Genomic DNA, 26,333 nt, shown 5'->3' on the forward strand with positions numbered 1-26,333 from the left:
AGGCCATAGTACTCTACCAAGGGTGACAAAGTAAGTCTCAAAAAAAATAAAAGCTTTTATCAGGAGCCTCTTCTGCAACTACCAGAGTTGCACATATGTAGTAATTTACTCTTATTGCCTCTTCCTGCTACTATCAGTTTACACTTACAAGGTCTTCTGACTTTCTGACCCTGATTTCTGCTCCTTACATAATCAGGACCAACCACATAGGAATGGGCCTACTCTGAATTTTATCCTAACCAAGAGTTACATTATGTTTCATATGATCCACACATGACAAATTAAGGGAACAGATAAGACAGAACATAATGAATTACCAGCTGAGTCATTTAGACAATAGTATGATAGGGTAGAGCAGGTGGGAGATGGCAAGTTCACAAGACAAAAAAAACACTGTGAGCCAGCAGGATCAGTCCCTTTGTTTTCTTGCAGGCCCTGAGGACCTTTAATAACCTTGTATCTCTGGCCCTAGTCAAGCCTAACCAAAAGCAGACTTTCTGGAGCCTGAAACAGTTTTGTCCTTAGCCTTTTTTTTTTTTTTTTTTTGAGACAGAGTCTCACTATTGTCACCCTGGGCAGAGTGCCTTGGCTTCACAGCTCACAGCAACCTCAAACTCTTGGGCTTAAGGGATTCTCTTGCCTCAGCCTCCCAAGTAGCTGGGACTACAGGCGCCCGCCACAACACCCAGCTTTTTTTTTTTGTTGCAGTTGTCATTGTTGTTTAGCAGGGCCAGGCCAGGTTTGAACCTGCCAGCCCTGAGGTATGTGGCTAGCGCCCTACCCACTGAGCTACAGGCACCGCCTGTCCTTAGTCTTAAACCAGTGTTTGCTGCTGTGCTGACTTTACCTGCAATCTCTACTATGTTAGCCTGATATGTGATTGTATAACTATGTTCCCTGAATCACCTGGCCAGCCAGCTCTCCACTGTGGCCATCTCATGGCCTAGAGATTTTAGGTATGGCACCACATTGGAACTCCTGGAATAACAACATTGATCAGAGCAAGCCCATATCCACTGTGTCCCTTTAAACTCTGTCATGGTGACTTCTGATGATCTGAAAAGCCATTCTTACAAACAAGTTAGTCCTCGTTGAGTTCCTCAACTGTTCTAGCTTTGTATCATTAGTCACAACCACTATCATCTCTGCTGGTACAAATACGAGTGTTCAAGACATGAAAAGGCGAAGGTATGCTAGGTTGCACATTGGCCCTAATTCTTTTTTTCCCGTAGAGACAGAGTCTCACTTTATTGCCCTTGGTAGAGTGCCGTGGCATCACACAGCTCACAGCAACCTCCAATTCCTGGGCTTAGGCGATTCTCTTGCCTAAGCCTCCCAAGTAGCTGGGACTACAGGCGCCCGCCACAATGCCCGGCTATTTTTGTTGTTGTTGCAGTTTGGCTGGGGCCGAGTTTGAACCCACCACCCTCGGTATATGGGGCTGGCACCCTACCCCGAGCCACAGGTGCCGCCCTATATTGGCCCTAATTCTTCAGCCCTACCTTCATGCACTTTCCACGGCCTCATCGTGAGTGGGTTATACTTCCCTGCCCTTTGACTTTGGGCTTGACCATGTAATTGCTTTTGAGAATGATATCCAAATGGAAGTGCTATTGTGAAGATTTTAAGCCTAGGCCTTAATTAGCTTGCACTTTTCCACTTGTTCTCTTGCACTTTTGCCACTACTATGGGAAGAGCTTGTCCAAGAACAAGCTAACTGGTCTAAAAAAGAAAATGTACATAGAGCAGAGCCACCATACCCAATAACAATCTGCAGCAGGAAAAAGGGCCATCCTAGCAGCCACAGCTTGAAGCAATAACACCCACCTGAGTCCAGTCTAGATCAGCAGAACTCCACTCAACCATGAGACGCACAAGGTCTTCTTGCCCACTCCATCTGTCTCATGTCACCACTGCTGACAGATCAGGTATTATCACTTAACCACAGGAAGTACGCAAAAGAGTTAAACCAATCAGATCTTCTGGAGTGTTTGCATTTGAAGCAGATTGTAATCAATACATGAAGGAGTCTTCTAGACTTGGATACTGAGGTGTCAGCTGGAGCACTGTGCAACCTGATGAATAAACAGAGAAAGCCAGTCTTCAGAGTAATGTTGGAAAAAAAGAGAATAGACTCAGTTCTTAGAGACCTCCCAGCACCAGCAAGCATGAAGTCTGGCTGAGCTGTGGATCTTGTGTCTAAATAGTTGTCTGTTTTATCATCAAAATTGTTTCTTATGTCCCATTCAGTAAATGCATGTGTGTGCATGTGTACACACGTACACACAGAGTCTGGGTTTTAGCTAATTTCTTTTTCTTTTTTTGAGACAGAATCTCATATGTTGCCCTGGGTATAGTGCCGTGGCATCACAGCTCACAGCAACCTCCAACTTTTGGGCTTAAGCGATTCTCTTGCCTCAGCCTCCCAAGTAGCTGGGACTACAGTGCCCACCACAACGCTCGGCTATTTTTTGGTTGCAGTTGTCATTGTTTAGCAGGCCTAGGCTGGATTAGTATCCACCAGCTTCGTGTATGTGGCTGGTGCCCTACCCACTGAGCTATGGGCGCTGAGCTGGTTTTAGCACATTTAAATGGAGTTTTGGCTGGGCACAGGGGCTCACATCTTTAATCCTAGCACTCTGGCAGGGAGGATGGCTTGAGCTCAGGCGTTCGGGATCAGTCCAAGCAAGAACAAGACCCACTTTTCTATAAAAACTTTAAAAAGAAGAAGAAAAGAAAAATTAGCCCAGTGTTGTGCAGCAACCTGTAGTCCCAGCTACTCACAGGAGGCTGAGGCAGGAGGATCACTTGAGCCCAGGAGTTTGAGGTTGCTGTGAGCTAGGCTAACACCCTGCACTCTAGCCTGAGACAACAGAGTGAGACTCTGTCTATAAAACTATAGAAAAGAAAGGAGGCTCGGAGCCTGTGCCTCAAGCGACTAAGGCGCCAGCCACATACACCTGAGCTGGTGGGTTCGAATCCAGCCCCAGCCTGCCAAACAATAATGACTGCAACCAAAAAATAGCCGGGCATTGTAGCGGGCGCCTGTGGTCCCAGCTACTTGGGAGGCAGAGGCAGGAGAATCTCTTGAGCCCAGGAGTTGGACGTTGCTGTGAGCTGTGATGCTAAGGCACTCTACCCAGGGCGAAGGCTTGAGGCTCTGTCTCAAAAAAAAAGAAAAAAGAAAAAGGATTTTGTTCCTTGCAACTAAAGAACTAAGATACTTTTCATAATGGAAGAAGAGGAAAGATGAGCTGCCAGGTGTATAATTGCTATTCCCTCACATGATGGAAAACTGAACTCACTGCGCACATAGAATGTATATCACTTAGCTTTGCTGAATAACAAACCATCTGGAAAACAAGGAGCTTAGAACAAAATATTTTCTTTACCTCACAATTTTATGGGTTGTCTGTGATGGCCAGGATACTTGGGATGTTTATGATGGCTCTTCTGGCCTTGGCTGGCTAGGCTTAGAGTGGCCTAGGATGGCCTCAGGCACATGTTTGGTGATCACTAAGCTGCTTTTTCTGGGAGGGTCTCAGTATAGATGACTTCTCTCTGTTCCATGAGGTCTCTCATTCTCCACCAGGCTAGCCCAGGTTTTTTCATATGACGGCTTAAGGATTTTCTTTTTTTTTGAGACAGAGCCTCAAGCTGTCACCCTGGGTAGAGTGCCGTGGCATCACAGCTCACAGCAACCTCCATCTCCTAGGCTCAAGCAATTCTCCTGCCTCCGCCTCCCAAATAGCTGGGATCATAGGCACCATTTTTTGGTCGCAGCTGTCATTGTTGTTTGGTGGGTCTGGGCTGGATTTGAACCCACCAGCTCAGGTGTATGTATCTGGCGCCTTAGCCGCTTGGGCCACAGGCGCCAAGCCCAGTTTAAGGATTTTCAAAGGAGCAGGGAAGGAAGCCTAGCCCCACTGAAGAAGCCCATTTTAAGTCTTTGCTCATGTCAGATTTATTATTTCCCCCTTAGCCAAAGCAAGTCAGCTGGTGAAGCATAGACTCAGGGTGATAGTGACTAAGCAAGGGCTTGGATACAGAAAAGAGTGAACACAATTGGAAGCCATTACTGCAACGGTATACAACAGACTACAATGGACAGGGAAGGAAAAGCAATAGTGCTATAGAAGGGCCTACAAGCAAAAGCCAAAGGCCAGGGAAGTGGTATTTTTAAGGGAGTGAATCTATGAAAAACTCCAGTTTACTATAAGATAATCCTACATACTTTTGGAGTTATACAAGAATTTAACTCAGGGACTTATGTTTCTAAAGCCATAGAAACACTGGTCTAAACAGTTATAAAATACACAATAATTAGCTGTAGCCTTTCCACTCTCATTGAAACACATACTCTGCCTTTCTTCCTTCAGAAAAATACAATTTCAGTGGAATTAACAGGGGGAAATATCAAGAGAATGATAATTAAGTCTTTTCCTGGATACAATCCACATAACAAGCTCCCTTATATTTGATAGCAGAGAAGGCTCCCAATTGTTAATGATTAATAATAAAACACAATTACAGAGGGAAAAACTAATCTTTTGCAAAACACTTCACCAGGGGATGCCACAGAAGGCACCAAACCCTTCCTTGAAATAGGGCTTGTTCTTTTAAGCATCACAATCACACAGCTGTGAATCATGAGTTAAAAGTGGTCACTCTGGGGCGGCGCCTGTGGTTCAGTGAGTAGGGCGCAGGCCCCATATGCCGAGGGTGGCGGGTTCGGCCAAACTGCAACAGAAAAATAGCGGGGCGTTGTGGCGTGCGCCTGTAGTCCCAGCTGCTCGGAAGGCTGAGGCAAGAGAATCGCGTGAGCCCAAGAGTAGAGGTTGCTGTGAACCGTGTGACGCCACGGCACTCTACCCGAGGGCGGTACAGTGAGACTCTGTCTCTACAAAAAAAAAAAAAGTGGTCACTCTGTTCCTTATTTCTGAACACATATGCCAGTCTAGATGCCCACATGCATGCAAGTTGGGCAGATGGGAGATCTCCAGTGGTCAAATCAAATGATTGTGTCACCTGTAGAACATGCAGGCATCCCAAAGTGTCTAGACACAGGCACTACACCAAAGTAAATCCTCCTCAATAGGCAGAGATAGCATTCACCCCACCCAGAAGGAGCTGGAGTCACTAGAGGACAGCCATACAAACTTATGGTTTCAACATTGTACAAATACTAATTTATAAACAGAAGTTATTTCCCCTTTAACTAGGTTCCTCTTGCTCTGTTACCTAACTTCAAACCAATGATTGTGACATCATCATCATTTCCAAGCAGTCATGCACAAACTACAAAAGAGAAAATTTCCATTCTTGAACTGTAGTGTCATTAACCATCAATTAGAGTAAGGGATATGAAGGGCAGGAGAGAAGGTACATTTGAAAATGTAAACAGTAAGTGTACTCGAAATTGTCTTGAATAGCACAGATTTGGGAGTTAACTGTTTTTAAAGGGAGAAAAAAATATTCTGCATAAGTTAGTGATTTCAGATTGTGCCAGTACATGTATAAAATAGCTCTGACTGTAATCCCAGCATTTCAGGAGGCCAAAGTGAAAGGATTGCTTGAGCCCAGAACTTCAAGAACAGCTTGGGCAACATAGTGAGTTCAATCTTTATAAAAAATACAAAAATTAGGGCGGCGCCTGTGGCTCAAGAAGTAGGGCACTGACCCCATTTGCTGGAATTGACAGGTTCAAGCCCAGCCCCAGCCAAAAACTACAAAAAAAAAAAAAAATACAAAAATTAGCTGGTCATGGTGAAGCGCACCTGTAGTCCCAACTTCCCAGTCCCAGGAAGCTGAGGTGGGAGGATCACTTGAACCCAGGAGTTTGAGGCTACAGCGAGCTGTAATGGTGCCACTGAACCCCAGCCTGGGCAACAGAGTGAGACTCTGTCTCAAAAAAAGAAAACAATAAAGCAAAACAAGAAAATAGCCTTAGCTTTTACAAATCAGTAAGTTAATAAGCTTACTTAAATATAACTAAGAAGTGTTCTAGTAAAACCTATTTTATCATAAGGAAGTATATCAATGCAAGCAATATGGCCAATAAATAGTAAAGGAGGTCAAGACCAGGAAATGGAAGTGGCAATGGGAGGGAAAAAGTAGTGATTTCTCAACCACGGTAATGAACACCCAGTAATATGCAATCAGCGGAGGAAGATGAGTAGGCGACAGAACCATTCAAATCTATCAAAAATATCTCTACAGTTTTTAAAATGCACTTTATTTTTAGAGCGCTTTACAGTTCACAGAAAAACTGAGTGGAAAGCACAGAGATTTCCCATGTACCCCTTGCCCCCACACATGCACAACCTCCCCCATTATCAACATCACATCAAAGAGGTACATTTGTTACAACTGATTTACCCACATCATCATCCAAAGTCCATAGTTTACATTAGGGTTCACTCTTGGTGTTGTACCTTGTATGTGGTCAGACAGATGTATACTGACACACATGCAGCATTCTAGTATCATACAGAATAATTTCACTGCCCTAAAAATCCTCTATGTTCTGCCTATCAATCCCTCCTTTTCCTCTAACCTTTTCCAGAATGTCACAGAGTTGGAATCCGACAGCACATAGCCTGATTAGCTTTTTTCATTTAGTAACGTGCATTTAAGGTTCTTTCATGGTTTTTCATGGCTTGACAGCTGACTTGTTTTTAGTACTGATTAATATTCCATTGTTTGAATGTGCAACAGTTCGTTTATCTACTCACCTACGGAAGGGCGCCTTGGTTGTTTCTCAGTTTCAGTAATAAAGCTGCTGTGAACATTGTGTGTAGGGTTTTTTTTTTGAGACAGAGCCTCAAGCTGTCGCCCTGGGTAGAGTGCCGTGGCATCACACAGCTCATAGCAACCTTTAACTCCTGGGCTCAAGCAATTCTCCTGCCTCCGCCTCCCAAATAGCTGGGACTACAGGCGCCTGTTACAACTCCCGGCTATTTTTTGGTTGCAGCTGTCATTGTTGTTTGGCGGGCCCGGGCTGGATTCGAACCTGCCAGCTCAGGTGTATGTGAGCTTGAGCCATAGGCGCCGAGCCTTATGTGTAGGTTTTTATGTGGGTATAAATTTTCAACTCATTTAGGTAAATACCAAGGGATATGACTATGGATCATGCAGTAAATATGGTAGGAGTATTTTTTTTATTTTGTAAGTAACTGCCAAACAGTCTTCCAAAGTGGCTGTGCCATTTTGCATCCCCATCAGCATGAATGACAGTTCCTGTTGCTCCACATCCTTTCCAGCATTTGGTGTTTCTATATAGTCTTTTTTTTTTTTTGATACAGGGTCTGGCTCTGTTGTCCTCCCTGCTAGAGTGCAGTGGCATCATCATAGCTTACTGCAGCCTCAAACTCCTGTGCCTAAGTGATCCTACCTCCCCAGCCTCCCAAGTAGCTGGGAATACAGACACTTGCCAACACACTTGGCAATTTTTTTTTCTTTTTGGCAGAGACAGGGTATAATACTCTTACTCTTATTCAGGCTGGTCTTGAACTCCTGGCCTCCAGAAATCCTCCCACCTTGGCCTCCCAAAGTGCTAGGATTACAGGTGTGAGCCATCATGCCTGGACTCTCTACGGTCTCTAATCTTTCAGTCTTTAACACAGATTCACAACAGAGATGAAGACAGAGATTTTGTATACAGTAGTGAAGAATGGAGCCTTAGGAGGATACAGTACAGAAAGTATGATAGAAAAGCTCTCTGAAAAAAGGCCATGTTTTTTTTTTTCAGTGATGTCTTAATTATTTATACATAAAATGTTTATATGTTTACAATAGCTTTGGGGACAATAGTACTATTGATTGATTATAAGTTGGCTTATACTCTAAGTTCTTTTTTACATGAATAATAACGTCATAAAACACACACATGCATCTCACTGCCTGGCAACCAATGTTACACATTTGAGTGAACTAGGACATGTTACTTGATTTTTGCCCTTGTTTCCTTTTTTTTTTTAGAGACAGAGTCTCACTTTGTTGCCCTTGGTAGAGTGCCGTGGCGTCATACAGCTCATAGCAACCTCTAACTCCTGGGTAGGTGATTCTCTTGCCTCAGCCTCCCAAGTAGCTGGGACTAAAGGTGCCCGCCACAACACCCGGCTATTTTTTTGTTGCAGTTTGGCTGGGGCTGGGCTCAAACCCACCACCCTCAGTATATAGGACCGGCGCCCTACTCACTGAGCCACAGGTGCCACCCTGCCCTTGTTTTCTTTATCTCTTGTAAGTACAGTTGAGCTACATAACCTGGAAAGTTTTTTCCAATTTTTTAATTACTTAAAATCAAGTCCATATATTCCTTCACAAAACAGAAATGACCCCAAAGACAAATGTGATCTCAGTGGGATGTTTCAAAAAAAGAGGAGAGTTTCCCATTTTTAAATTTTTTTTTGAGACATGGTGTTGCTCTGACATACAGTCTAGAGTGCAGTAGTGTGATCACAGCTTGCTGTAGCCTAGAACTTTTGAGCTCAAATGCTCTTCCTACCTCAGACTCCTAAGTAGGTGGGACTACAGGCTCTCACAACCATAAGCCAGCTCATTTAAAAAAAAATTTTTTGTAGAAATGAAGTCTCACTACATTTCCCAGGCTGAGTATCCCCTTTAAAAGACAATGAATATACTTCAATTAAGATCATCATTCTTGTTTCCTTACATTACTAATAAATATTTTTTAAAAAAATAAATATTTTTTCCTGATCAAGTTTAAATATGGAGCCTGAACAAATAAAATGTCAAGTTACCTTTCCTTTTCACTAGCATGTTTGTTTAAACAGCAGATGAGTGACTGTAATCTCCTTCAGATTAATGAATTCCCTTCATCTATTCAATGTATTAAACATATTTTGTACCTATTATGTGACTTGTCATAGGACACAGTAAATATTTTTTTCTTTGTATGGTATGAATGTGTGAATGGAGCACTTGAAAAGTCAGTGTGCCCCAGAGTTGTAAATGTAATATAAACATAATATGTGAAATTAATTGGTTCCTAAGCCTCCATTTTTAAAAATCAGTTTCCAAGCTCGGCGCCTGTGGCTCAAGCGACTAAGGTGCCAGCCACGTGCACCTGAGCTGGCAGGTTCGAATCCAGCCTGGGCCCGCCAAACAACAATAACAGCTGCAACCAAAATATAGCCGGGCATTGTGGCGGGCACCTGTAGTCCCAGCTACTTGGGAGGCTGAGGCAAGAGAATCGCTTGAGCCCAGGAGTTGGAGGTTGCTATGAACTGTGATGCCACAGCACTCTACCCAGGATGACAGCTTGAGGTTCTGTCTCCAAAAAAAAAAATCAGTTTCCATATTTTTCGTTTCTCTATATACAAGGTCTGACAATTAAGATTGTTTAGTTGTCCTAGAAAAAGTGCTACATACCAAAATGCCAGGAAGGCTATGTTAACCAGTGTGATAAAATGTGTCAAACGGTCTATAAAACCAGTGTATGGTGCCCCATGATTGCATTAATGTACACAGCTATGATTTAACAATAAAAAAAAAGAAAGAAAGAAAAGTGCTACATACCCCATTGCTAAATATCACTTCAAAGTATACTTCTAGTGTCCTAGAAAAAGTGCTACATGCCTCATTGCTGAATATCACTTCAAAATGGGAAGCTGTGTTCTGACGCCGGCATCTAGTCCACCTTTCAAAGCAATTTTGGAACTCTTTTTCAGGAACGCCCATCAGACCCATCATCATATGAAATCTGACAATTAAGTTCACGAACTTGCCACCTTGTGCTTATGTTGACAGCACTGTACCAACCACTTGGTAAGGTTTTATAATCTTGATGTAATCTTGTCTCCCACTTGGGTTCATGTCAATGTGTGGAGGTGTCTTGCTGAGTGACATTCATTCTTGTTTTTGCATGCCATGTGACAACAGCTTTGATGGCCTTTCCAGAAAAAGTGTTCCAAAATTGCCTTGAAGGGTGGACTAGGTGCTGGTGTCAGTACATAGCTTCTCATGGGGAGTGCTTCAAAGGTGACCAGAGTGATATTCAGCAATGAGGTAGGCAAGACTTTTAGTAGGAGGCATTCTCAACCTTAACTGTCAGATCTTAAACAGTGGCAAAAAAAATAAAAATAAAAAAGAATACACATTTTTGGCTCTTTTCTGTTAGACACTGGAGGCTTGGAGGTGGGCATATAAAAATGAAAAAGCACACAAAAGAGAAAGCATGAGGTAAAAAAGAGGAAAGTGAGACTGAAAAGCCAAAGGATGCTGAAGTAAGAAAACAGCCAAAGTGACTAGTGGTCCCACGTTAAGTTCCACCTTGTCCTTAACAGATCAAGGGCATTCCAAGTATCATCCTCACCCCAGAGCTTTATCAGAAACAAGTTTTCAAATTAAAAACCTCTCAACTTATGCCAGTTGCAAGTTTTCCAAACTTGTTTGGGAAATGAGAAAACTTCTGGATACTTACATTTTTATTTTTCCAAAAGACCTAGTGCCTTGGCTCTGTGCCTGTAGCTCAGTGAGAAGGACACCAGCCACATACACTGAAGCTGGCAGGTTCGAACCCGGCCTAGGCCTGCTAAAACAATAATGACAACTGCAACCAGAAAAAAAAAAAAAAAAAACTGGGCATTGTGGCGGGTGCCTGTAGGAAGGGTGAGGCAAGAGAATCGCTTAAGCCCAAGAGTTTGAGGTTGCTGTGAGCTGTGACGCCACGGCACCCTATGGAGGGCAACATGGTGAGACTGTCTCAAAAAAAAAAAAAAAAAAGAAGAAGACCCAATGCCTTGGTTATAACCAAATATGACCAAGAATTAAATTGTGAGGAATAGAGATCACAAGAAAACATATTGACTAGGTCATTTATTTATGCATAAAAATGGCTAAAAATGACAGCCATTTATCATTTCTCTTAATTGTGTAGACTAGCTGGACTAAGCTGTGTGGGGTTTTGTTCTTGTTCTAAGTGGTATTGACTAAGGTCATTCATTCAACTAGGTCGCTCACTGAGCAGCTCCAATCACCTGGGAACTTGACCAGGGCCGAAATAACCAAGATGGTTTCATTCACACATCTGGAAGTTGATGCTGCCATCTGGGGGGCTCTAGTTCACCTTCACATGGCCCCCTATCTGCCCCCATATTATATTATATTCTTCATAGCATTGCAACTAAGTCACAAGAGGGATAGGCCCACTTCTGCCCAGCACTGACCAAGACCCTGCTTGCTATCATGTTTGCTAATATCCCATTGTCCATGCAAGTCACGTGGCCCAAGCCCAGAGTCAATGTGGGAAGACAAAACACAAGAGCATTATTACTAAAAGGCATGAGTCATTAGGAGCTACCTATGTAGCAGTCTACCATATTCATTCAGTCAATAATTACTTAAAGAACACCCGGACATTAGGGCCATAATAACCAGGACAAAATCCCTAGAGTCAAGGAGCCTCGCTTGTTGCCTTTAGAGGGTTGGGTAGGGAGAGGGTGGCAGGAATCTGCATCTTTAACAAGTGCCCTAGGTGATTCTGATATAAACCAGTGTTTGAGAATCTCTGCCTTCAGCTTCATCTACCAATATTCTAAGTAGACTACTTGATTGTTAGCAGAGACACAGAATTTGGAATAGGAAACTAACAACTCACAAAACTGACTTCTCCCACCTCATGGTTTTGCCATAGTTTTGTCAAACTCTAGAAAATTAGAGGTTCTATATGGGGAAGTGGGGGGGGGGAGAATGGGCGGAGGGAGGGTGATTGATGGGATCACACCTACGGTGCATCTTACAAGGGTACATGTGAAACTTAGTAAATGTAGAATATAAATGTCTTAACACAATAACTAAGAAAATGCCAGGAAGGCTATGTTAACCAGTGTGATGAAAATATATCAAATGGTATATAAAACCAGTGTATGGTGCCCCATGATCGCATTAATGTACACAGCTATGATTTAATTTAAAAAAAAAGGAAAAAAAAGTTTAAAAAGAAAATTAGAGGTTCTAGATACCCATATCTCAGTGGTTCTCTGAGTGTGGTCCCTGTACCAGCAGTATCAGCATCACTTGGGAACTGGTTAGAAATGCAAATTCCCAAGCCTCGACTACAAAACAAGAAATTATGGGGTCAACCCAGCAACATGGACTTTTTTTTTTTTTGAGACAGAGTCTCACTATGTCACCCTCGGTAGAGTGACGTGGCATCACAGCTCACAGCAACCTCAAACTCTTGGCTTAAGCAATTCTCTTGCCTCAGCCTCCCAAGTAGCTGGGACCACAGGTGCCTGCCACAACGCCCAACTATTTTTTGTTGCAGTTGTCATTATTGTTTTAGCTGGCCTGGGCTGGTTTCAAACCCACCAGCTTCAGTGTATGGGACTGGTGCTGTAACCACTGTCCTATGGGTACCAAGCCATCACGTGGATTTTTAACAAGTTCTCTAGGTAATTCTGGTATAGGCAAAGTTTGAGCATCACTTCCATATCCTAGCCCTGTTACCAACTGCCACCACTCGCATAAAATGATACATTATTTTACATAATTACACTTAGATTAACAACCATGAGCGGATTCTGTGCAGTGCCTGTAGCTCAGTGGGTAGGGCGCCGGCCCCATACCCAGGGTGGTGGGTTCAAACCCGGCCCCGGCCAAACTGCAACAAACTGCTGAGGCAAAAGAATCGCCTAAGCCCAGGAGTTGGAGGTTGCTGTGAGCTGTGTGACGCCACGGCACTCTACCGAGTGTGATAAAGTGAGACTGTCTCAAAAAAAAAAAAAAAAAAAAAAACAACCATGAGCGGATTCTCCAATTTGCAGGAAAGAAGGGGGAGGCTACCAATTTGGCTATTTTTATCAACAGTCTTTAAATCCCTAATCTGTCTTTAACGCCCCCTTCTACAATGAGCAAATCACTTAATGTATCTGCTTACACCACCCTAGTCCCATAAAGTAACAAAGCACGTATGCGCTATATTATTGTTCTTTTTAGCACTAACTTCCCAGGTTTCGCTTTTCATATCCATATCAGTCCATATCCAAGTAATTATTAGAATAGCAGGAGGGATTAAGGCAAGGCTAGCTGTCCAAATAGGCTAGACTAGAAAAAATAAGTGTTAATTCTCAGGCAAATATGAGAAAGACCAAGAAGTATTACTAGGGGAACAAAAGATTCTCTGCCGAAATGTAGGCTTTCTACTTATATAAATTCTCTGCAAGTTCACAAAGAACAGGAAAAAGCAGAGGGGTAATCAGTGAAACACCTAGAAAGCCTCCCAGGGAGGTTAACATTGGTTTCCTGCTCTACCAGTAAGAAATCATCACAGTGAGCTTTAGATAACTTAAACTATTTAAATCGTTTGCATAAAGGACCTTGGACTTCTAGGTTTCTTTGGTGGAAACAGACTTGACCATGAGGCTGCATCTTGTTTTTCATGGTAAACTATGCTGCTGATACAGTGACTTTTTTTTTTCAAGATAATCTCACTTTGTCCTCCTCAGTAGAATGCTGTAGCGTCATAGCTCACAGCAACCTCAAACTCTTGGGCTCAAGCGATTCTCTTGCCTCAGCCTCCCAAGTAGCTGGGACTACAGGTGCCCGCCACAACACCCAGCTATTTTTATTTTGGGGTTTTTGATTGTTTTTTGTTTGAGACAGTCTCAAGCTGTCACCCTGAGTAGAGTGCCGTGGCGTCACAGCAACCTCCAACTCTTGGGCTCAAGGGATCCTCTTGCCTGAGTTTTTCTATTTTTAGTAGAGATGGGGGTCTCGCTTTTGCTCAGGCTGATCTCAAACTCCTGAGCTCAAGCAATTCACGCACCTCGGCCTCCCAGAGTGCTAGGATTATAGGTGTGAGCCAATGTGCTGGCCCACCTGGGTATTTTTAGAGATGAGTGTCTGGACCTGCAACACCATGTGGCCCTGACCCAGGGCCTCGGTGGAGCTGCGACACTAGGTCTTGGGCCCAGCCCACTCAAATGTCTGGACACAGGTTGCTGGGCCAGCTTATTCGAGGTAGGTCTCGTTCAGGTCTCAGGTGCCAAAGCACCTTAGAAGTCAGTCAGTATTAAGAGCAAGCATCTCAGCAGCAATCTCTCATCTTAGCAGGGGAGCACCGATCAGGGGTCCTCTAAAGGACTAGCCCTGGCCCCCGATAATCCCGTGACTGCCTATGCCACAGGTGTGGAGACTGCGAACCAATGATGTACATACTCTTGTGCATCTCACTAACGAGAGCCAATGATGTTAAATCCCTTCCCCAATCCCTTATTGCCAAAATATTTCTCACAGGTGCCTCCTACAGATGAGATCTTACTTTGGCTCAGGTTGTTCTTGAACCTGGGAGCTCAGGCAATCCACCAGCCTCAACCTCTCAAGTGCTAGGATTACAGGCGTGAGCCACCTCGCCCGGCCTTATATGGTGCTTTCACAGACATTACATTATTTAAGTCTCACGTTAACTCATCCATGTTAGTGACATTTTCCCTATTTTGCAAACAAGAGAAAGGAAGCCATGGAAAGAAATGAGTTATTTAAGCTCATGAAAAGTAAGCATGGAATGGTAGGGCCAACATCAAAGGCCATTACCTTTACAATCTAGTGTCTTTTCCACTGCTTTGCCTTCAGATCTGGGATGGGCAGTGGGGAAGTGGACCGGCATCCTATATTCTTTTTTTCATCCATTTTCCGTCCTAATGTCTCTCAGCTTCCTTTCCCTCTGGCTACTGTTGAAAGGGCACTAGGTCTGATGTCAAAGAGACTGAAATTCTCTGCCAGAGGAGGCTGGTTGGTCTCAGATATATGTGTCACTTATGCTCTCTGGGCCTGATTTCCCCTTGTTACTTGCAACTCTTTCCATGATAACATGAAAAATGGCATCAGAGTATCTATTGGTTGATTTTTACATTTACATAGAGGTTTCAGACTGCAGCTGGGGCTTCAACAGGTGAGAAAAGGCAAGCAAAAGTCCCTTGGGGTCCTTGAGGATTGGTTCCCTAACCACCCCCTCCACCTACCTCTCCATTCCCTCACTTCACTTTCCATCCCCCAGGATACCAAAATTGGTGGATCCTCAAGTCTCTTATATAAAATGGCCTAGTATTTGCATATGACCTATGTACATCCCCCTCTCCATATTTCAAATCATCTCTGGATTAATTATAATGTCTAATACGTGTGCAATGTAAAAGCTATGTGAATAGTTGTTACCCTGTTCTTTTTTATTTGTATTATTTTTATTGTTATGCTTTTTAAAAAATACTTTTCATTAGCAGTTCTTAAATCTACAGATAAGAAACCCAAGATTTAGCCAGGCGTTGTGGTGGGCGCCTGTAGTCCCAGCTGCTTGGGAGGCTGAGGCAAGAGAATCGCTTAAGCCCAGGAGTTGGAGGTTGCTGTGAGCTGTGTGAGGCCACGGCACTCTACCGAGGGCCATAAAGTGAAATTCTGTCTCTACAAAAAAAAAAAAAGAAAAAAGAAAACCAAGATACTTCTGAAAAGATATGAGAAAATAGACCTACCAGAGTTCAGATAAATATTTAGGGTGTGGATTTGAGATAGGTTGAGCTCCTCTTTCTATTTAGAACCCCTCCCTTTGTCCTTCCTTGATCTCTAATAGAGTGCTTAGAAGTGACTCCTAAAAGCTAAAATATTTTGGCTTTTCAGTTTTGTTTTGGTGAAAGGAATAATGATGTGGAATATACATTATTGTAAGAACCACAGGATCAATAAATTTAAGAATCTCTTGTGTACTTCTAGCCCTGTTTATTCTTAAATGTCTGAATTCTGATCCCACTGTTCTGCTAAACAAATAATTTGCTGTCCTGTTAGAATGGGAAAGTCAAAAGTATGTGAAAGTTCAAACATGGTCAGGTTTGTTTTTTTTTTAATGGATCAATGTGGTAGGTTTGGTGGCTTTGTTTTTACTGCCTTCTAGAAGCAAGGAAATCTTTATCTATGTCATTCACTCAATTAATGCCTTTCATGGCTTTTAGGGGCAAGTTGGCCTCTTTTCTTCAATTTTCTTTTCCAGGAAATTGAGAAATACTGACTCATCTGTGCCCCTATCTTAAAGCAAGGCAATTTGTCAATAGTTATCAAGTCCAGCATGTCCATAAGCAGGCCTCATCGGGAACACTAGAATCTGTGTCCAGACAGCGTATAGAAAATTTGCTTCCAGAGTAAACGTGGTAAAACTATATAAACACAAAGATGTACAAAGGAGGTGGTGTAGAGTAGGATAAGAAAGGAAAAGAATAGAAGTGATGTTCCACAACAAAGAAGATGGAAAGAAATTAGAGTTGAAATATGAGAGTGCTTGTGAACTTGAACAGAAAAATGTAGTGATTTCCAACTAGCATTTCTTTTCTTTTTCTTCTTTCTTTCTTTCTTTTTTTTTTTTTTTTGCAGTTTTTGGCCGGAGCCAGGTTTAGAACCCACCACCTCTGGTATATGGGGCTGGTGCCCTACTCCTTGAGCCACAGGCGCCGCCCCCAACTAGCATTTCTAAAAATATGATATGTCATAGAATAAAAATACAGAATGCATACTATGGAAAGACAAAACATTGTTTTGGATACATTTTTCATATATAGATAATGGATGTATATATGTAACTATTATATACACACACAACTCATACATGATTTGTTTTGTAAACTATTTCGCACTGTAGGTATTGGTCCAAAGTTTGAAAGCCCCTAGAACACAAGACCCAAAAAGAGCCTGACAAGGTAAGCTCAAGGTCAAGTGAGAGTCCCCTTTCTTTGTCTCTGCATCCACAGTAGTTAATAGAAGGAAAGGAAATGGCGTGGGGGGGAGGGGACACCACCATTAGGAAAAGAGCAAGGGCGCGTCGGGACAGGGAGGTGCCGGGAGCTTACAGCCTGAATGGTCCGATTGAGGAACTCGGGGAGGTTTTGAGTGCTTTTGAGTGCTTTCCTTAAATGCTAAACCGAAAGAACTTTCGCGTTCCCAGTCCCTCAAAAGCCTACAAAGGTGAGGGATTCGCGTTGCTTCCTTAGGTGACCCTACACGGGGTCAGTCACTGTACTACGCAAAAGGAATTATTACTGTTTCAGGGGCCAAGTGCGGGGGAGATGGGCGGGGCGTGGGAAGCGCGGGAAGGCCGGGTGGGGTCAGTCCACACAGAGACTCACGTCGTGTTCTGCAAAGCCCACCGCAGGGAACAAGCAGTTCTGCACTTTGGAACCCATCCGCGGGGGAGAGCCCCAGGGCACGGGTGAAAGTGAGCTCTTTCCGCTGGCCAGTGACGCTCCCTGCCAGTGAGTGACAACAGCCTCTGTCCTCAGCCCTGCAGCTGGATGGCTCCGCAGCCTGCACGCCGACCTCCCACGTGACCTACTGCGCGGGCCACCGCCTCCACCGCGCCCAGGCCCCGCCCCCGTGACGTCTCACCGCCCTCTGATTGTCCGAACGTTCAGTCTCTTTCCGTGTTCGCTAATTGGCCGACCGGGCAGACAGCGCCCCCCCCCTCTGCCACGCCCCCGGAGCCGTGGTGGGCGGGGACTGGGGTGAAAGGGGCGGGGTGAGAAGTCTGCGCGCGGGTAAAGAGGCCGCCTTAGCGCGGTCCGAGCGTTCAGCCGACTCTAGGCGCTTCGCTCTCTGGACTCGCCGCCTGCCCCTCCCCCGCCCGCCGCCGTCACCCGGGAAACCGGCCGCAATCGCCGGCCGAGCTGAAGCTGGTTTCATGGCAGCCGCGAAGAAAGCAGTTTTGGGGCCGTTGGTGGGGGCAGTGGACCAGGGCACCAGCTCAACGCGCTTTTTGGTGAGCCCAGGGTGACACGAGAAGAGGCTCAAAGCCGGGGCGGGAGCCCGGGGATAGAGGGGACTGTGTGTATCGTCCCCATCCTGCGCCGCTCCCGGCTCTCGGTCCCCGGCCCCCGGCCCCGGCCGCTGGGCAAGGGAGGGAGGCCATAGCGGGACCTGCCACTCTGGGGCTGCCCCATCCCGGCTTGGGGGACCTCGGCCTCTCACGACCCCCGCGGTCGAGTTGAATAGTCGCAGCCTTGGTGGTGGAGTCGGGTCACTTTCTAATGGAGGGACTCTTCTTCCAAGGGGAGCTAGGATTCTCGGAGCATCCGCGCAGAGCGACCCTCCCGCAGCAGGGGACAGGTGGCCACAGTGACCGCTGCAGCGGTCTTCCCCAGGAGCATTTGGCCTGTGAAGCGCAGGACGTCCTTGGATGGAGGGAAAGCTGTGTCACGGCTGTGGTAGCCTAACACAGCGCGTCCTTTCCAGCAGTAGACGAATTAAGTATTAGTGTGATGATGCGTTGTCATCCTCTCCCACAGAAGGGAGGGTTGAACACTAAGGGAGGTGGCAGAACAAATTAGGAAACAGTCACACTACATTGCTTTTGCCAGAATCTTTATTTAATTTCCAAGCCTCGCAAATTTCAGTTCTGATTCTTTGCCGGTTACAAATGATTGTCCTCTCTACTGTTCACAGCATAATGTGAGAGAGAAATTGTTTCTTTTTATTTACCATGTATGACAGCACAGTTTTACCATAAAAGACTGCTATTTAAGTGACTTTGCTGATAAATTTCTTTTGTGCAATTAGAAAACTTGCTCTTAAAGTGATCTAATATTGAATTCAATGAGATCATTTAAAAGTTTAAATGAATATTTTCTGATAAAAGCCTATGTCTTCAATGAACATTTGACCAACCTGGAAAGTTGATGTTAATGTTTAGTGATTGTTTAGCTCCCTCTTCACTTCTTTACCTCAAATCATTTTTCCCTTTATTTAGTATGTGTGTATATATACACATATATGCAAACACATGTATATATCTATACATACATACAAACACGTGTGTATGTCTATACATTACACATATACAACATATATATTTTTTCAAAGTTCAGCTCTGTGGGCATTTATGCTTTGATCCTGACAAAAGCTTCTCTAAAGTAAGAAGCATTTAGCCCAATTTTAGTTTGAATCTTATTTAATGACTTATCCTTGGCCAGGCCCGGTCGCTCACGCCTGTAATCCCGGCACTCTGGGAGGCTGAGGCAGGTGGATCGCCTGAGTTGGAGACCACCCTGAGCTAAAGTGAGACCTTGCCTCTAAAAATAGCCAGGCATTGTGGCTGTGCCTGTAGTCCTAGCTACTTGGGAGGCTGAGGCAAGAGAATCTCTTGAGCCCAGGAATCTAAGGTTGCTGTGAGCTATGACTCCACAGCACTCTAAGGAGGGTGACAAAATAACCCCCCAAAAATAATGACTTACCCTTTTTTTTTCTTTTGGTAGAGACAGAGTCTCACTTTATCGCCCTCAGTAGAGTGCCATGGCATCACACATCTCACAGCAACCTCCAAAACCTGGGCTTAGGCGATTCTCTTGCCTCAGCCTCCCAAGTAGCTGGGACCACAGGTGCCCGCCACAATGCCCATCTATTTTTTGTTGCAGTTTGGCCGGGGCCGGGTTTGAACCCGCCACCCTCGGTATATGGGGCCAGCGCCCTATCCACTGAGCCATAGGCGCCACCCATGACTTACCTTTGTTTGAGCTGCCAAGACATAGTTCTACCATTTCTTGCGTTTATCTTTTAATCACTCAGGGCAGGTTTCACTTTGTCTTATATTCATTAAATGTTTATAAAGTAATACTGAATCATAAGAAAGTCTGCTCAACTGGATTTCATTAATATATAAAATACACAATCTCACTACCATCTTCCCAACTTAGGAAAGACCATTAAGACATGTGTGCCAGCTAACTGTGGGTTGATTTTTAAAGTCATATTTAAGAATTGCCCACGCAAGTACGTGCAGAGGCCAGGTAGGTAGAAAGGGGGAAGCAAACTGGAGAGATACCTAGGCCAACTCAACAGCCAGTAGTTGCCCAGGAGGAATGCAAGCCCAGTGCTGCCAGATCTTCAGATTCTTTAAGTAAAGCTGGTAATGAAATCTTACTTTTCAATGTTGGCAACTAGTTCAGAAAGCATTATGGAGGCCAAACTAAGCATAGCAATTGTTTTTAAGTTTATATAGCTTTTGCTCTGTATGAAAGTGGGTAAATATTTCATAACCTTGTAGACTTAATTTTTAGGAAACAGCCTGAATGTCCTTACCCTCTTTTTCACTGTTTATTATTGCTGAGCATGTAGGTCAGCAATCTTCTTTACCTACTGCAGGTAAAGAAGATTCCTGGTCCCTCAGCTACTGTTGCCCCAAAGACATCCTTCTGCAGTGATGAAGAAGAAATTGATCAACTCATATTGTCACAATCAATTGTTCTGTGTGTGACACAAACATGAGCCTTCAAAAACTGAGTCCTGTTTACTGGGCTTTATATGGCATGAGCTCAATGAATAAGCTAAGGGGCAAATTCAGAAGATTCCCATCCTGCTTAGAGAATGATATCTAAAAGTTGATCCATAAAGTTGCCTGCTCCTTGAGAAATAACTATGAAAGAATGCTTTAGAGCAGATAAAAGGCTCAGAGATCTTGTCTGAAGTAGAGAAAAACTTGGGAATAGTTTAGCAAGGTGTTTTTTTTCCTTTGGTTATAAGGAAAGAGGTTGCTAAACCACTCCTTGAAAAATGCAGATAAAAGATTTGCTGAATAAGTGCTTTAATCACAAGATGATTCCCAGGAGTTATTCTAGTCATATTGTTCCACAATGTAATTATGACTCAAAAATAATTGCTTACCTTCTCAGGAAAGAATAAAGTGGATAAGAATGTCATAAGGAAGGTTATACAGTTAAAGATAATTTAAATAATTTCCTGACCATTCACTAAATTTGCATATATAACTCAACTTTCACAAGACCAGTAACCTCTCCAAACTTTCTTCCTTTTTTTCTGCTAACAATATTAGCTTTCTTTCATAAGGTGATAAAGTTGGTTCATGCTCTTTCATCTGAGGATAATGGCTCTGGCATATTTGCTTCTTGAAATTCTACTCTACCATGGGGCAGCACCTGTGGTTCAGTGGATAGGGCGCTGGCCCCATATACTGAGGGTGGTGGGTTCCGACCAGCCCCAGCCAGCTAAATTAGCAGTGGCAACTGCAACAAAAAATAACTGGGCATTGTGGTGGGCTCCTGTAGTCCCAGCAACTTGGGAGGCTGAGGCCAGAGAATCACTTAAGCAGAGTTGGAGGTTGCTGTGAGCTGTGATGCCATGGCGCTCTACTGAGGGCGATAGGCTGTGACTCTCTCAAAAAAAAAATAGGGCTGCGCCTGTGGCTCAAAGGCACCAGCCCCATATGCCGGAGGTGGTGGGTTCAAACCCAGCCCAGGCCAAAAACTGCAAAAAAAATAAATAAATAAATTCTACTCTACCTCTAAATAGTGGCTCAACTACCATCTCTTTTTATAAGTCTTCCTCAAATGCTTAGCCAGAATTTCTCCCCGTTCCTTTAGCACTTTTTTATAACTATTAATAACTTATCACCTTCTCCCTTGTATTATGATAGTATACCAGTTGAATTTGGGAGCAGAGACCTCCTTTTAAGTCATTTGTCATGTTGACCAAGATGTTTTATGGAATAGAAAGATGAGGGATCGCTTTATACATGTTTATTTAATAGACTTTTTTTCTTTAAAGAAAACAAGTTTTATTTATATAATCAGAACAATTCTATTTAATAGACTTTTTTTTCTCTTTAATAAATCAACTGAATTTGCAGAGTCTCCCTCTGTTGCCTGGACTAGAGTGCCATGGCATCAGCCTAGCTCACAGCAACCTCAAACTCCTAGGCTCAAGCAATCCTCCAGCTTCAGTCTCCCGGGTAGCTGGGACTACAGGTAAGTGTCACCACGCCCAGCTAATATTTATTTCTATCTTTAGTAGAGATGGAGTCTTGCTTTGCTCAGGCTGGTCTTGAACTCCTGAGTTCAAGCAATCTTCCTGCCTCAGTCTCCCACAGTGCTAGGATTGCAGGTATAAGCCACCACACTTGGGCCTCAACTGAATTTTAATTCTGGGTTTTTTTTTTTTTTACTTGCCAAAAAAATCTTAAAACTTTCTGACTTAGTATGTCTAATTACTTCATTTCTGCTATTTTAGTAGTACCACTATGATTTTGGAAACCATTTATTTGTCAAACTGTCAAAGAATTCATTTAGGACCCTATGCATGTGCTTTGTACTAAAGGAAAATTCCCAATTTATCTGATAAGGAAAGGGAATTAGCACATGGTTACTCAGATTACAGAATAGGAACTTCTTGGAAAGAGAATTAGTGTAACAGGTTTTAAGGAGGGGCTGTTTCTTTATAAGACAAAAGTTTCAGCACGAACAGTCAACTTCCTTCTTTAATTTGGTAACTTAATTTCCCCCCCTTATGTTGAATGATTGTTTTTTAAAAGGCTTGGAATGCATTGTGACATGAAATGTGTCGATTACTGTATTGAGGCATTGTCTCATTTAATCTTTGTAACAACTCTGCGATGTAGATGGTTATTAGTAAGTTCCTTTACACAGGTGATTAGGCTGTGGCTGAGGATTCAAATCCAAAACTGTTACCCTCTGAAGTTAGTCCTCCCAACTACACTGCCTGGGCTTCCTAGCTGCCTGGAATACTGTGAAGGGGAGTTGAGAGAATGGGGAAGGCCACCTCCCCACCTATCAATCAAATATCAGTTCTGATTATGGTCATAAATGAATGAATCTTCACCAAGAAAAACATACTTATACATTGGTTTCACAGTCTATAAAAAAAAATGTTGCCTTTGAATGAGTTCTACAGGTTATGATCCTCTTGTGACTCAGATTCACTGGGTCCTGGGCAGGGCTCAGGTGTGTCACTGTAGGTAATGGTTGCATAATCATTTTTTTCCGACAGCCAGTGTATATGAAGAATGACTAGAATTGTAGTTCCATGCTTGTTTTGGCAGGAAACATTGCCTTGGCCCCAGATGTCTCATCATACTTAGAGATCTCATAAGGCTTACGATGGATTTCCTCTTTCATATAGCTATTCGACACATATTAAGCACCCATTATAGGCCAGGGAAATTAATGAACAATAAATTTGTTAAAATGAATTTGGCTCATAGCTGGAATGAGGCCGCTCTTGTGATGACCGAGTTGTGATTCTATTGTTGTTTATTTTATTCCCCACCATACTTGCTTGTTTTCTTGCTCGTCACATTACACAAGTGGGGTGAACACATCCTCATTAGAGAGCTACCACCCTTTCTTGTCCTCTTGTCTCTCACAAGACTGTTAAGAGCTTTCAATTTTGAGCTCCTTGAGGTACAGAAGAGTGTCTTTATTTTTTCTTTTTTTTTTGAGACAGTCTCACTTTGTCACCCTCGGTAGAGTGCTGTGGAGTCATAGCTCACAACAACCTCAAACTCTTGAGCTCCAATGATTCTCTTGCCTCAGCCTCCCGAGTAGCCAGGACTACAGGCGCCTGCCACAACGCCCGGCTATTTTTAGAGGCAGTGTCTCACTCTGGCTCAGGCTGGTCTCAAACCTGGGAGCTCAGGCAACCCCACCTGCCTTGGCCTCCTAAAGTGCTAGTATTACAGGCATGAGGCAACACACCCAGCCTAGTGTCTTTTTTTTTTTTTTTCTTTCCCCAAAGCCTGGCATCTGACATGTGGGAGGTGCTCATTATATGAATTGACATCAGCAGTGAGGGGCCTATAAAGACTTAGAGGTGGGGCGGTATCTCTGGCTCAAAGGAGTAGGGCGCTGGCCCCATTTGCCAGAGGTGGGGGGTTCAGACCCAGTCCAGCCAAAAACCACAAAGAAAAAAAAAAAAAGGACTCAGATGTGTTGACTACAATGCTTGGATAAGAAGTATAGGGAGATAAAATTTGGAGGGTCTTGGGAAAAGCCAACATTGGCAACTATGGCTTTCTTACTACATTTCATTTCCTTACTACAATTTCATTTTTAAGAAAAACGTAATGCTGTTTGCTGTGTTTTCTTTACTTCTGTGGTTTGTTGAAAGAGACTATTAGGCCTTTTCTGGTCAAATTTGTAGTGTAACATTTGTAGCTAGTATTTTTATTTTTTTGATCTTTCTAATTTCTGTAGTATCATGGTGTTCTTGAGAGGGAGTTCACATTCCTGAATAATGTCTTATCACATAGTAAAGTTTAGTGTGCCATAAAAGAGTAGACTAGCGGGGAAATCACATGAGGAGGGAAATGAATGTGCACGTTTATGATGGGACAACTGAATTAGTCATAGGATGAGTGAGGCAAGCCCACTGGACAATTACTTAGTAAGGAGAGCCTTTCATCTCTCGATGACTCTAAGGACAGAATGCATCTATCATTTCAGAAGGTTATTTTTAAACATTTCCAATAAAAACAATTTTCCTTATGTCTTCACTCTCTAACTCTCTCTTTCCAAATCTGGAATTGAGTCATAGTTTGGGCACAGAGGTGGATATATAGCTGATGAGTCCCAATTATAATGCTACCACTTGTAGGTAATAGTAGTAACAGTGAAGTAGCAGTAGCAGCAGCAACAGTAATGGTAACATTTTTTGACTATATTCTATGCATCTTCATTGCGCTTTTTTTTTTTTTTCCTGATTAACCTTTCCTTCTTTCTTTTTAAATTGCCCTTACCTCAAAATAAAATCTAGAATGGAAACATGATTTGGGCTTAGAAATGAATATAGAAGTGGCACGTTCTAATCCCCTCACGTTTCGATGGTGGTGGTAATCGTGATAAAATAGTAATAAAAATAGTAGCAATGGTAACAACAACCAAAAGTGGGAACATCATTTGGATGCATACTCTGTGCCTGCCCTGTGCTAAATACTCTTCATAAATTATTTTATTTAACCTTTTCACAGATGGAAAAGTCAAGGCTCATGAAAGTTAAAGTCAAACAGCTGCCATGAGCAGGATTGGGGCTGACTTCCCAACCTCCGTGTGCCTCTGGGGTCTGTGCTCTTTGCCTCTACATGACACCAAGTGGGAAGTTCTCCTCTGCCTTTCTGGCCCGTGTGAAATGCTGCGAACGGATTTCTTTCATTAAGCTTATGATCTAAAATAGAAGCAGCTGACTGCTGAGTAGCTCCCCTTCTAGGCCCCAGCAACACCTCAAACACATTAACTAAAACAAAATTTGCCATCTTGGTATGCCTTCCTGTCTTGCAACTACTGCTCCTACACTGTGCCTTGTCTGGTAAACACTGCCTACTCAGTCGCACTAACCCATCATCCCTGAGTATTATTCCTTCTCCTGCTTGTACCTCCTGAGTTAAATATCTCTCTGCACACACACTTCACTTTGCTCAAGCCCCGCTGCTGCTCCTCTTCTAGTGGGGCCCATCCCGTGTTCTCCCTGCCCCTGCCTTGCTTCCCTCTAACCCTTTCTCAGCAGCAGCTGGCACTGTGCACACACGGCACCTGCACACCCTGTACACCTGGGCTCCCTGTCCCACATGGACACACATCCACTCAAAAAAATCACGATTAGTTAATGCTAATACATTAATACTAATACATGATTTTGAACTGGAACACCACTAAATTGATGTGCAGGAACCTGGGAGTTAGTCCCGTGTGTCAGTATTGTCTACTCTCTTGGGTCTCATCTTGTAAACATGATAGCAATATGTAAGGCCCGTGGGTTTCGGTTGGTGTTGCCATTTGGTTTTTGCCTTGGAACTCTATTGTTAAGCTTTTTTCTGAAAGTTTAAATCTGGAATCTGAAGTCAAAATGTGAACTCTAAGGTAGGGGACAGTCCCAAGGCTCAGCTGGAGCTCCCTGTCCTGCTTTCCCAGCTTCTGAAGGGTCCTGGAGATGCAGGAAGCACATTTAGAAAACACAGGGCCAGAGGATCTCAAGCAGGTTTTCTAGCTCTCGTAGACTCATTGTGTCTTAAAATATTCATTTTCGGGCAGCACCTGTGGCTCAAAGGAGTAGGGCGCCAGCCCCATAAGCCAGAGGTGGCGGGTTCAAACCCAGCCCTGACCAAACACTGCAAAAAAAAAACATATTCATTTTCATTTATCTTCTTAAAGATAGTCATCTATTCTGTCTGTCGCATGTCGGAAGTTTTAACTGACCTTAGTTTGTTGAATATTAAAGTGAAAAGGGAGAAAAAGATGAGGAATATCTGTAATTCTGTGGTGTTTGTCCCTTGCCGTCATATAATTTTGAAACAAATGACTGTGCTAGACATTTTATAAAGCAAACTATATGGCCTCTGCCATCTTTAATTGACAACAGTTTTTGAAATCTACTTGAAAAGAACCTGACTAGCATTCTTGCTACTGGACAATGTGTTCTCATGTGGAGTTAGACCCTTGATCATAATGGAGTCCTGCGGAAACTATTATCAGCTTTCTTTTTACATTTGTCCATTTATAGACAAATGAACAGCCAGGAGGCTTCATTATGATTCTTCA

General features: G+C 43.4%; 2 protein-coding genes across 9 annotated transcripts in view; one reads left to right on the forward strand and one right to left on the reverse strand.

Annotated features, from left to right (window-relative positions):
- Positions 1-17,388, reverse strand: part of TASL (TLR adaptor interacting with endolysosomal SLC15A4) — a 129,415-nt gene extending 112,027 nt beyond the window's left edge. The window contains exons 1-2 of one of the 2 annotated variants that reach the window (XR_008377718.1): positions 17,127-17,388; positions 1,828-2,075 (exon numbers count right to left, since the gene is read on the reverse strand). The gene's annotated coding sequence lies outside the window, so the exon portion shown is untranslated. The remainder of the gene's footprint in view (positions 1-1,827; positions 2,076-17,126) is intronic. The other variant, XM_053581056.1, reaches the window with a different exon arrangement.
- Positions 17,389-17,512: 124 nt separating this feature from the next.
- Positions 17,513-26,333, forward strand: part of GK (glycerol kinase) — an 82,875-nt gene continuing 74,054 nt past the window's right edge. For 2 of the 7 annotated variants that reach the window (XM_053579309.1, XM_053579312.1), the window contains exon 1: positions 17,513-17,755. In XM_053579309.1, coding sequence (XP_053435284.1) covers positions 17,678-17,755 — 78 coding nt within the window. In that variant the 5' untranslated portion in view covers positions 17,513-17,677. The remainder of the gene's footprint in view (positions 17,756-26,333) is intronic. The other 5 variants (XM_053579307.1, XM_053579308.1, XM_053579310.1 and 2 more) reach the window with 5 other exon arrangements.

Source organism: Nycticebus coucang, chromosome X (assembly GCF_027406575.1).
Source record: "Nycticebus coucang isolate mNycCou1 chromosome X, mNycCou1.pri, whole genome shotgun sequence".
NCBI lineage: Eukaryota > Metazoa > Chordata > Mammalia > Primates > Lorisidae > Nycticebus > Nycticebus coucang.